Source organism: Catharus ustulatus, chromosome 7, assembly GCF_009819885.2.
Source record: "Catharus ustulatus isolate bCatUst1 chromosome 7, bCatUst1.pri.v2, whole genome shotgun sequence".
NCBI lineage: Eukaryota > Metazoa > Chordata > Aves > Passeriformes > Turdidae > Catharus > Catharus ustulatus.
The window spans coordinates 20,722,129-20,735,031 of record NC_046227.1 but is presented as its reverse complement, the minus strand read 5'-3'; the positions used below and the strand labels follow the sequence as shown (position 1 = coordinate 20,735,031).

The 12,903-nt window shown below is 39.6% G+C and overlaps 1 protein-coding gene across 9 annotated transcripts in view; it reads right to left on the bottom strand.

Moving 5' to 3' along the window:
• Positions 1-12,903, bottom strand: part of COBLL1 (cordon-bleu WH2 repeat protein like 1) — an 80,696-nt gene that overhangs the window by 21,185 nt on the left and 46,608 nt on the right. For 8 of the 9 annotated variants that reach the window (XM_033064809.2, XM_033064811.2, XM_033064812.2 and 5 more), the window contains exons 3-7: positions 11,627-11,828; positions 10,516-10,744; positions 8,837-8,875; positions 7,846-7,940; positions 7,489-7,728 (exon numbers count right to left, since the gene is read on the bottom strand). In XM_033064809.2, the coding sequence (XP_032920700.1) occupies positions 7,489-7,728; positions 7,846-7,940; positions 8,837-8,875; positions 10,516-10,744; positions 11,627-11,828 (805 nt within the window). The remainder of the gene's footprint in view (positions 1-7,488; positions 7,729-7,845; positions 7,941-8,836; positions 8,876-10,515; positions 10,745-11,626; positions 11,829-12,903) is intronic. The other variant, XM_033064808.2, reaches the window with a different exon arrangement.

Sequence of the window (12,903 nt, the reverse complement as noted above, 5' to 3'; positions counted from 1 at the left end):
AGAAAACACAAAGCACAAGGTGAAACATTCTTTTAAGAACACCGGAGGACAGGAACACAGCACTCCTAATTAAAAATACTTGCATGCTTGACTAGTTTTTAAACAAGTCAGTTTCTAGATTAAAATGTCACACAACAAAAAACACTTTACATTTTTATAATTCCTTATTCACAGTTCCAAAATAGCTCTTAAGAAGTAAAAATCATTAAAAGTATTCAGTCTTTGAATTTATTCAGGAGGGGATATCAAATGCAATATACAGTAATTTCACGAATACAAGCCGCACCAATTTGACTAAGATTTTGCTCCTAAACCGGAAATGCGGCTAATAATCAGGAGCGGCTAATACAACCTCAGAAGTGCCTGCCAGAGTGCTGAGCCGAGCAGCTGCAAAGTCGGCATTTTGCGATTGTTACAAATCGCTACTTTGTTGCACCGCGGGTGGAGCCTGGCTCCGTGTAGGCAGCACGGGGGGCGGGGAGAGAGGCGGGAGAGCTCTTTCCTCCTCTGCCACAGCCCAGGGGAGAGACGGGGGGGGCCCGGCGCCGCCATTGCTGCAGCTCGGGGAGGAGAGGGGGGACCCGGGCCGCCCCTACCGCGGCCCGGGGAGGAGAGGGGGGACCCGGGCCGCCCCTACCGCGGCCCGGGGAGGAGAGGGGGGACCCGGGCCGCCCCTACCGCGGCCCGGGGAGGGGGGGGAAGCCGGCGCCGCCATTGCTGCGGCCCGGGGAGGGTGGGGGGAAGCCGGCGCCGCCATTGCTGCGGCCCGGGGAGGTGGGGGGGAAGCGCGCGCCGCCATTGCTGCGGCCCGGGAGGGGGGGGGGAAGCGCGCGCCGCCATTGCTGTGGCCCGGGGAGCCGACGGGAGCCCCGCGCAGCCATTGCCGCGGCTCGGGGAGCCGACGGGGTGCTTTGTCCCCGCCCGCCGCCGCCGCGGCAGGAGCGGGGAAACTCCGTCCCTGCCCGCCGCCGGCGCCACGGGCGCGGGAAAGCTCCGTCCCCGCCCGCCGCCGCTGCCGTAGGAGCAGGGGAAGCTCCGTCCCTGCCTGCCACCGCAGGGCAGCGCCGACCCGGGGTGACCGAGCCCAGGGGCAGCGGCGGCCGGCCCCGAGCTGCAGCACCGTGCTGGACCACCTGGCCCCGTCAGCGGCCCCTAGCGGGCCGAGCCTGCACAGCCTTAGCTCAGCCAGTAAACCCTGCCCTCCCGCCGTTCTGTTAATAATTGCACGCGGGTCCTCGCTGCGAACGACAGAGCGGCTTATATTCGTGTGCGGCTTATCTATGGACAAAAACCAAAATATTTGCCAACACCCAGAGATGCGGCTTATAGTCAGTGCGGCTTGTATTCGTGAATTTACTGTAATTTCCCCACATGAGGCTTGTTTTGTTGCTGAAGTATTTCCTCCTCACAGTTGGGCAGCTGTGTTTGTCTCCTGTCTGGCAGCTGTGCTCAGGCTGCAGTCCCTGTGCTCTGCACAAAGCCACATCTCCCTGTTCCGAGGTCTGCACCCCTTGTGCCTCACTCAGGCTCTCTCAGCTCGGCTGGCACCGAGCTCTGCGCACGCTCGCTCGGCTGAACAGATGCCACCAGAGTTCCCTTCTGCACACAACAAGTGTCTGTGTAGGGGGGGGATAATGTTCTCAGCATAAGAGCACAAATGCTACTTGAAGATTTTTATAAGCCTTTCTACTGCCCTTTGCATCCAAAGAAACAAACAATTTGCAAAGAGAGATTTCAAGAAAGTACTAAATGTTCCAGTTAAGGTTCAAGTGTTGAACAGATTTTCTCAGGAATTATTCAACATATGAATATTAAGAGCTTTCAAATCCTAACAAAGGCTGTAATGTGAAAATAGTACTTTAAACAGATGGAAAAAAATTAAAATAATGTCATTAAGACATATCTGACAAAGCTTTGGAATATACATCTGGGTGTTCATGTGTCATACCAACTGCCTATGATAACCGGTGTTTTATCAGCTCCATTTAAATTAAAATTCTTGTTAAGATCACTAAAGTAATTAACTGTGTTTATGCAGAAACACCAGTGAACTCTGTCATAACTTCTATAACATATGCAGGAGTTCTACTTTTAACACCATACAACACCCTCTTCATCCTGCAACAAGGGGGGATATGAAAACTTTTTAGTCTCAAATCTGGCACCAAATCCCACCCAAAGCAAACACTAGTAGAGGTCAGTGCTTCCCAAGTTTCAGCCTCTATAAGCAGTGGTAGACATAGTGCCTTGCACTTCCTCATTTCAAAAAAGCAAAAAAAGTTAATTAAGCCACAGTAATTTTGAAGTTGCAATGGAAGCAAAAAAAAAAAAAAAAAAAAAAAAAAAAAAAGCATTTGGGACAGAATATAGAGGTAGTGGAACATTTCCGTGTGCTGAAAAGCCTACCTCACACCGAGGGTCACTACAGAGATTTTCTTATCACCACATCCTACGTCTTGCTCCGTATATGTATCTATGTTTAACAGAAATACATAGGTGGCTGTATCATGCAGGAATAGCAAAGCACGTTGCTACTCATATTGCTACTACTTCTTTCTTCCCTTTGTGTATGCAGGTAAACATATGTCCCAGGAGTAACAGCAAAAAATATGTATTTGACCCTACAATAACTCATGCATTCAATTTCTATTACATGGCTTAAGCTTCCCAAAACACTCACACTTATCCTAAGTACTACAAAGGAAGTAATATATCTCTGATCCATTAAATATATCTCTGATCCAAATAAAAGACCGAGAATATATTTGGAGAAACTCAGCTAGTGGTATTCTCTACAAACAGCCAATATGACTACTTTCTCCTAGGATTTATCTTGCTGGTACAGATGCAAATACAATAAAGGAGTAAAGTTATACATTTGATATACTGAAAAGTGGATGCATGCAACATTCACCACCAATTCTGAAACATCTCAGAATAATATCAGATTGTCTTCATGCAAACTTTGGGTAGTCCTGAGCACACTTCTCCCTGGTAACCCTGATTCTACCCAAAATTTCCCTGCTGTCCACAGTGCTTAAGTGCATCATTGCCCAGTTTCTCCTTTAAAGAGCTGACCATCAAGTTGCAGGCAAGCAAGCCTCTGGTGTAATTTCCCCAGCATAGAACTCACCCCCACAGAAATCCTAACTAAGTTGTCCTGTGACAACAGCTAAAAAAAAAATCTTTTCAGAAGTACTCTATGGTTTAGTTGCTTCCCACCCTTTCCCCATCTTTTTCTTCTTTTTTAAGAGGTAGCCTGGAGATTTAGATTTCTTTAGGAGCTAGGTTTGTGTAAGTAGCAGCAATTTTTATTTCTACTGTAAATGTTTTAACTAAAAATCATCACTTAATTGTTCCTACCTAAGCATAGTTTACACGTGTTCCTAACAATAACTGTAAACAGAATAAGGAGAAAAACATTAATGGGATAAAATGCAGATGTATCAGTCTAGCTTTTATAAATAAAGCAGTAGGAAGAAAATCAGCCAAGGCATTTTGAGCACAATCAAATGTTTTTCTTTTAAAGAAGTGTTATTACTAGAAAATTGCAACCACTTTTATGAAAACAGTGAAGATACACACACTAAATTATACAACAACACTGCAAAAATCCTTGAGAGTCCTCTCTACTCGCAAGTGTATTTAAACTTGCTAGTTCTAAACATACTTCTGACAAGAGTCATCTTGCCCAGAACTAGAACTGACAAATAAGTGAGGGATTCCAATATTAGGGACTAACGTACTTATTTCCCACCTGATTGAACAGAGAAATTTGCTGGACAAACATTAACCATTTAAGCTTACTAGGCATTCCCAAGTCTCATGTAGAAAAGTAAGCAAATCATGCAATATAGTAACTTGTAAAAGGTACCCTGACATCCACTGTACTATTTTCTCCCCTAAAAATAGGGCCATGTCCCTAAAAACTAATTTTATAATCACCTTGAAATGGAGGCAGAAAAAATTCCAACCCTCATATCAGAATGTAACTACTCACACAAGGAGAAAGCAGTTTCTTTAATGGAAAAGTAGCAGAGAAGCAGTAGGAGGTAAACATTAAACCCCTTTTTCATACTGTGAGAAACTGGACTACAATATGTTGAGAATTTGAAGAAAGACAACAGTGAGAACTCTGTTCCCTTAAAGTTGGCTCATTTCATGTTGTCTGATATTACTACTTTCGCACATTTCTCTCAAAACAAGGCAGACAATTCATCCAGGCAAAACCGACATTTCACTTTGTCTTCCTTGTGGATGTTACAAAAGAGGTTTGTCCATCATAGAGCCCATGCAGGTCATCCTGGTCCATAGAAGAAATAAAGTATGTATCCAGTCTGCCAAGTGAACTGAAGGGCAGGCTATGGAACTTAGGCACTGTTAAAAGCAGTATGATTTGCAATGAAAGGCTTCTTGTAAACAAAATGAGGTTAAAAGTAATACTTAAAAGAAAAAAAAAAAGTATATCTTCACTTTTGTAAATTAACTTCATTGGATACTGAAGTAGCAGTGAAATTCCCAGACACACCAAATATCCCAGTGAACACACCAATCAGCCTGGTGAGCAACCTGAGAGAGACCAAGTCCTACCAGCAGAACACCCATTTTCAACAGCAGAGAACATGATAGACCAAATTCTTATATTGTTTACAATTAAATACTTGCAATCCAGTGTGACCATTATACTGGCCTCATTTACTGAGAGCTGACCTGGATTAAGTGAGACCTTTTGAGATAATTTGGTCCAACCTTCTGTTGAAAACAGGTTCTTATGCTTCACTATTGGTTATTGCCAGAGCCTGTCAAGGAACATCTCAAACATTTCCAACAAAGAAGCTTCTACCATTTCCTATGAGTGACCTATTCCAACAGTCTCACAGTGTTCTCACAGTGGTGAGTTTTGTTCTTCAGTCTGAATGGAATTTCCTCTGGAGAAGCTAATGCCCATTGGTTCTCCTCCTGCCACATGCACCCTTGTGAAGAATATACCTCAGATTTCCCAGTAGCACTGTCCAGATACCAGAAGAATGTGATTAGATACCTTCTTTCCATCAAACATTTATTCTCTCCAAACCTTTAAACATCATGGTGGCATGTTTTCAATCTCTGTCTTTTAACTGCAGGAAACAAATCTGGACACAGTAGTGCAGGCATAGCACAAAATTACTGAGCACACTAGATTCAAGGTGGATGATGCGACCACACCCCAGCCTGTACTGGTGCTTGGGATTACTTCACTCCAGACAGAGAATGTCATATCCATCTTTTTAAAATCTCATTCAGTGTCACTGCTTCCCTGAGTGGTGGCTGGAGCACCTGCCTCTCTGCCCATTTTGGGGAAAGCTTGTTGAAGGTGGATTCAGTTCCATGATGCAGATTGTTTATAAAGATATTTAACAGTATTGGTCTTACTACCAGCTTCTTGGGAATTCCACATTACAACCAGTCTGACTTGGGCCCATTATCCCCACTGTCGGAACTGCAGCCACTTACTGTCTTATTTTGTGTTTTGTCTGTCCAGCTTGTATCTTGCTTTTTCAACAAAAAAAATTGAGGTAGACTGTGATGAATACCTTGCTAAAATAAAAGGCAGATGACTTCATCCTTTACCCTTGGATTTCTGCTTGCCACTAATTTAAAAATTTCTTGCTCTTGACATCTTCTGCCCCTTGGAACACCAGGCTTGCTTTTGCACTCCTAAGAGAACATCTGCATGTCCAAGTATCTGTGTAATTCCTTCTGGGAACTGTTCTGCCCCCTTTTATTTTTGCACTTGTTCTTTCAGTAGCACATTTAAATAAGACTGTTTAAAAACATGTAAGTCTTTTTTTTAATGTCTATTCCTATTCTCATTTAGGAGAATGGACTACTCTTGTACTGCAGGAAGGCTGTCTCTGAAAATGTCTCAGTACTCTTCCAAGCAGCAACTTTATTGTCCAAGGAAGTCTCCCACAGGATCCTTATCAGGAGTTCCCTGATCAAGTTGAGCAATATGTACTATGCTAATTTAAATGTTTAGATGATAGAAAGGTAGATACAAAAACACAAACTATTTTACTTGAATTAATAAATTCAAAGGAAAGAGTAAATATTTGTCCCATTTAAGTCCCAAGCACTATATTTTCTAATAAACCACTGTGCAATCAAATCCCAATCAGAGAGAAGTCAAATTAAAAAAAGCATGCCAAAGGCTTCTAAGTTGTAAGTTGCACAAAGTAATACAAAATAGAAAATATCCACAAAAATTTAACTTAATCTGGATGTCCTCTCTTTGTAAGCTATTCAATTTCAGTCAGATCACTTTAGATCAGTAAGAAATTACAGTACAAAATAATAAATCTTAGCAATTGTTTGAGTGACAGCCAAGCAATCATACATTACTTTTAGACATAATAGAATATTAATCATTTAAAGCACGTTAACATTAATAAGCTACTTTTTAAGAACTTGAATTCAATTAAAAGAGAAACACAGTGCAGTAAAAAATCATGATTTTCTTATTCTCCCCAAAGGTTCCTTTAACTAAAATTGAGAAAGAAACCTTTGTCTTCTTCAAATGATAAAGCTTTTCAGCAGGACACAATACACAAAGGCAGAACTTCTGTTAAACAGTGCTCTCTTGTGGTTCTGTGCATCAGTGAAAGACTAAATCATTGTATAAAGGTAGTCACAGCCTGAAATTTCTTGTCACCAAGTCTAACTCAAAATAAATCCCTCAGACTTGGATTACATTTAGTTCTTCACTTAACTTATCTAGCATGTCAATAACCTCATATCTAAAGACCACCTTTAAATACTGTATTCAAAGCAAAGTAGGAAATACAAATATGTATTAAATTTTGAACCTAGATCTTTAACCAGAATTCACAATTGACAATATGTGTAATACTAGGATAGCAGTTAATGCATCAATTCTCACAAATTCTACTGGCAGAATTTCTGTATGTTATGGGATATATACAGGTTACTCAAATACATAGCCCAGATCTCGTAGCTTCAATATAATACAGCCCAATTTAAAAAAAAGTAAAAAAATCTTACTTTAACTTGCTGGGAACAATGTTTATACTGCTCCCCATGTCCACCTTTTTCTACAATATGGTGTGAAGTACAAACTACTCATTATCCCATTAATTAAAACATCCAAAATTAAGAGGAATAAGTAACACAAATTACTAGTTATAATAAAGTGAGACCATCTTCTCATATTTAAATACATAAAGTATTCATCCAACACAACAAAAAGGTGCTTACAAGACCAATTTACATAGTAAGTTGGTTTTACCTTTTCAAAATACAGCAGCTACTTTGGTTATAAAGTTTAAAAGGAAGGCCTTATTCAGTTTCTATCATTATTTTCTAGCTAAAATTTTTGAAAGCAATTACTTCACTTTTCTATTTATTTCAAGCCTGATCATATATTAACAAGAGGGTTTTCAGGGTTACTATGTCTGTACTTTCAAGAGAAGTGAAGTAGATGTAACTGACCTGTTCGTTCCTCTCAAAGCTGTTGGATTTCACAATACCAGACGCGGGTCTGACTGGGGCTCGCGCGAGCTCCTGGGGAGCGCTCTGAGAGGTCGGCATGGGCGGCAGAGGAGCTCTGCGCTTCTTCGGCATCTCCGCTGGCAGAGTGCTTGAGTCGTACTGCTTGCTGACAGTGTTAGACCTCGTGATAAACGCTGGCCTTGGCTTGCTCATCAATGGAGTTGCTGGGGCACTGGCAGCCTTGAGGTGTGGGAAATAAAAAGAAACCCAAGTTGCATGTATTTTCAATAATCAACAGTATTGACTGCTCAATCTGAATGTTTCCAGAAGTTTTCCTTATACAAAGTTACACCTTACTTGTTCTCTTTTCTTCTTGTTTCGTTGAAAAAAGCTGAAAAATCCTTTGTTTTCTTTCTCCTTCAGAACATCTAAGTTTTCAGATTGGTAAGAGCCTAAAATAGGAAACAATAGTTCTAGATGTTATTTCATGCAGAGATTATTTCTCCTGCATTCTTACTATTTCACCGTGTCATAAACCTCCTGCAATGATACACAAACAACATCATAAATCACCTATATAAATAATTTTTTCTAAGTGCTTCAAAACAAACAGTTTGCCTATCACCCATGTTCTTCCTCTCCTTCTCACAACTCAGGGCAGATGAGTTTCAGCTGCTCTTAATACCAGTACTTAATCCAGCCCACCCCACTTGTCATATGCTATGGGTCATATTACAAAGCTAGTAAAAGGGAAAAAGAGCATCAGACTTTTCAGCCAGACTTTTCAGCTCTCCATTCCTACTGGCTTATATTTGTGGCAAAATGTGCAGTGGGACAAGTCAGCCCCCAGCCTGCACATGGTGTAACTATGGAGAAAGATCACCCAAACACTCAACCAGTGCACACACAACTGCATGGTAGTCACAGTGAAGACAGTCAAATTCTTCTTATCTTGCAGAATTTATCCTCCTTAAATTGCTTTATTCATGCAGAGGGCAGAAAACTTGTAAATCTCACGACCGATTTTTTTAAAATTTTACCAGAATGAACTTTCTTAAAGAAATCCCATTGAATGCAAATGCAATGAGCAACAGAAATCACCAAGTCGGGAAAAAGTATCAACATAAACATGACTCTGAATTGAATAAATTGATCTAGGGTAAAACTATACAAAAATACTTTCTATATAATTGTGTATATCCAATTCTGCACTATCATTGGCAATATGCATTTAAGACAGGACAGAGATATTACTTATTATTGTCACAGCTAAGCAGATGTTATAATAGGAGCAGGTGCTAATGTCTCCTAAGTGTTAAATTTCACTGTCTGTTGTAGTAAATCATACCTTGAAAAGGTGGTAAATTTAAATCAACTGGTGATGCAGCTAAAGAAAGACAAAAAGAAAGACAGAAAACGTGAATCTGAATCAAGGCTATAGTAACAACACACAAAGACAGAAAGCCAAACTGGATTTTCAACATGAGGAGAAAATTACTCTGGGTACATCGCAGAAGTAAAGGGACGTGCATCTTTACTGCCTCATACTTAAATCATTCAAGAACTTGAGCCTGAAGACATGCAACAGAGACTGCAACTGCATTCATAAGCAGGGAGGCTCCACTTATATTTCTGAAGCAAAGAGAAAAATCAGTATGTCAAATAGTTTGCTCTGGTTTGGATTGTTTAGGCAGTCCAAACTTGGAAAAAAAGAGGAATGTAAAATTAAAATATAATATTAATTAAATAAACTTTGAATTTAAATTCTAGTAAGTAAAAGATAAACCTCACCATATACTTTCATAAAGATAATGGAAAATTCAGAGCTTTAAACCTGCCTGTAAAACTGAAATGGTGAACTATTTCATATTAAGAGAACTGAAGAATATCTAAATTTCCTAGCAGGGTACTGCTGTGTAGAAAGCATATATGCTGTAGTATGCCCTCCTAAGGGTTTTTGCTTCAAGTGAAACACACATCGTATCATGCAAAAAGCAGCTTTTCCAGTCTGTAGACGAAAGCAGTAAATAATCAGACAAAAAACCAAATAAAGCACTTGGGAGCACACATAGTCAAAGTAACACATTTAGGCAAGTTAAAATATGTTGGTTTCCAGTGTGGAAGATAAAGATATTTAATTTTTGTTTTCTCTGTGGAAAAATGAAATACTGTCCAAATCTCTGACCTTTAGGAAGTAAACTGAGAGAATTCTTGAAACTGTAACCACCAAACAGTAAGGTTACCATATTTAGGTAGAATGAGGGGCAAAGACAAACAAAACCCCAACAAGCCTCACAAGTTTTAAGCAGAAAGAAAATCAAGCAAATAAAGCAACAGTCAATACCCAGAGTGAGTTAATCAATACTACTGCTTTCTAAATTGAGGTAAAATTTCCTGCAAGATATGTCTGAAATGGAAAATTCCACACTGTACAAAATTTGTAATTACAGTATAGTAAACCTGCCACCTCTCCAGATGAAGTTAAAATCTGGCCTAGGAATATCTGTACAAATATTAGAAAGTTAGTACATTGTGTCCCTGTTGGACTGGAATTAAAAAGACAATTATGATTCCTTCATAATCTATCAAACTAGCAAGCAGCACTCAGTAATATACATAAAGACCATCAGAATATGCTAGTGTTTTTAAAATTTTAAATAAAATTAATTTTCTCTAACATTTCTGCTCTTTTCATCAATTATGGCATGTGGGAGCTAAAGGAAATAGAGTGTTGGGGTTTTGGGGAAGGTGTAAGGAAAGGAAAATGAGGTTTTATATTTAAGTATGGATTTGTACTCGGCTAACTCTGCTGGTACTGAACACTTGGTTAGAAAATAAAACTTTTAAACAGCACTTCTGTAAACAAAAGTCCAGGCTCACATGAGTCAGTTTCAATTTTGTGGAAGACCAATGAAATATATATAAAATTTCTAGAAAGTATTTTCATAAGTAAAAAACTCAACTACATGTATACAATTATTAAGCAATTATCCTTCCTATAACAGCAGTTTACAAAAGTTATCTTACCTTGACTGACATCCATGGCATATAATTCTCTTAGTCCCAGGTCATTAAGAGATTTTGTCATATCAAGCGGTTCTTGAGACTGGTAACTCTTCAGCAGCAGAGTGTGTGAAGGATCAAACTCACATTTGCTGCAGATAATTGGTATGAGTTCTTGAAGGGGTGAATGCGGACTAACTCGTACTACTGTTTTCTGTGTCTTCTTGTAGTTTATCACTACCCTCACTGTTTGCTAAAGAGAAGAAAATTCCAATAAATACCAGCACAAATTCTGACAAAAATGGCATTTTTACAACAGCCTCACCAGAATTCTACTGGCCAACTTGACCAGTGCTGCAGATTCAGAAGCATTACATAAGAAAGAACTATTTTGCTATTCCCTGCCATGCAAGGAAAGGACATGTGAAGCAGACTGCCTTCTCCTTCAGCAGTGCCATTTGCCTGTGCAGCAAATGCAGAGTTACACTGGGCAGCTGTAGAAGTCAGGTGATGAGCCACAAGCCAGTGCCTGTGAGCACGTTGTGTAGGAAGAAAGCAGAATGGCAGCAGAAGAGCTCTCCTGACCCTCTGTAAGTGCTTTAGATAAATTAAAAGTCAGTATTCTTCTACACAGTAGAATGACAAAGGTGGAAGGAAAGATTTAGGCAACATGCAGAAATTTGTTTAGTACCTCTTAAAGCTTCTGCCCTCTTCAGTGTAAGTAAAAAAAGCCAAGAGAGAACAGTATGTATTGAAGGAAAATGAACATACAATCAGAAGTGTACATCTATCACAGAATGACAGACGGTACAAGATGTTGATTTTCAGTTTGTTCAAGGCTGTACTCAGCCACACTTCATCTGCAGAATTTTTCAAAAGATTGATAAAGCATGGGATTTCAAATAATATTGTAATGTTTCCTTCTTTCAGCAGCAAAGATGTTTGCTGCAACAAATTGACACGCATTTTACCTAAGAGAAGCTTATCAGAAACAGACTAAAGCATTTCAAAGAGCTTCAAGATGAGAGGATAAAAGACAACAGGAAACACTGAAACAAGAGGATGAGCTATCAGCTTAATTTGTTGAATACAGCAGTAATTCTAATTTCTTCATGTGCATCATTTTAGTTCTCACCTCTGGTATAACTGGAGCAGGTTTCTTCTTATCCATTTGTTTTGCCTTGACAATGACCTTTTCCACATCAAGCATTCCCACTGGTGTGTTGGGTTTGAATTTAATCTGGCTATTTTCTGCTGATACCAACTCTATGGTATAACTTGATGGATTTAAATGATACTGTGCACAGAGAAAGATCAGCAAGTCCATCATGGGCTTCCTGTAACAGACAAAAGGAACTGTCACAACAGATGACAATTAAGCAGGCTATAACAAGACATGCTGCTAAACATTTAATTCAAGTCGTCCTTTCCTTGCCAGGATTAAAAAATTACTGCTAGACACCAACTTTAAATATCTTGAAGCTTTAAAAAACATAATTTTAAAAAAAAGTCAATCCCTCAAAAAGCCACTAAGAAGAAAATGAAACCAATTTGCACAAAAGTATGCCAATTATTTGAACAGAGTGGAAACTTCTTGTTGCATGAAGCTTCTTCTGAGGTCAACAGGGACAGGTGAATTAGTTACCTCATTTGATATTTAGTAGGAACTTTAACAGTGGTGATAAATACTCTGTTATTCACTAAGAACAATTCTTTTGCAAAGCTTGGCCTTTTTATATCCATTTTGAGTTACAAGGGACTTTATTTTCAGAAAGTCTGTGCATAAGCCACTTGGAAGATGCAGGAGAAATTAAGTTTGAGAAAGTCACATTTTAAGCAGTTCTTGCACTAGAGAATAATCTAGGTGCTTAGTACCAACAGTGAGAAACAAGCTATATGACAATATAGTAGGCAAATGCCATTTTTTGAGAAGCTCTGTGTGATGTAAGATGTCCTTCCCACAATGAAGAATGGCCAACAGAATTTTTCAGGTGTAGTCAGTACCTGCATGTCCTTGTTACCTCAGCATTTAATAAAGAACATGCAAAACAGGGTATTAAGACAGGCTGAGTATTTCCAGTTGCTACTGAAATACATTTAATACAGTTGTACTATAAACAGAAATGTCACAGATGTTTAAACAGACCAAAAGAAGGAGACTGTCCTAACTTTGCATGTTATGGAACTGAACTAGGTTACAGCACTATCAGATCAATTCCTCGATAATTTTTTTGGAGTTGGGTATGGATAATTTCATTGTGACACCCTCTGCACCTTTCAATTACAACTCTGAACAAGGAAATCCATCACCTGCTCTGCCTCACAAGGATGTTTTGAAAATAAAAGTCTGTGAAGCAATCAAATGGTATGCTGAAAAAAACGCTGACGTGTCTCTGAGAAATTAATACAGGG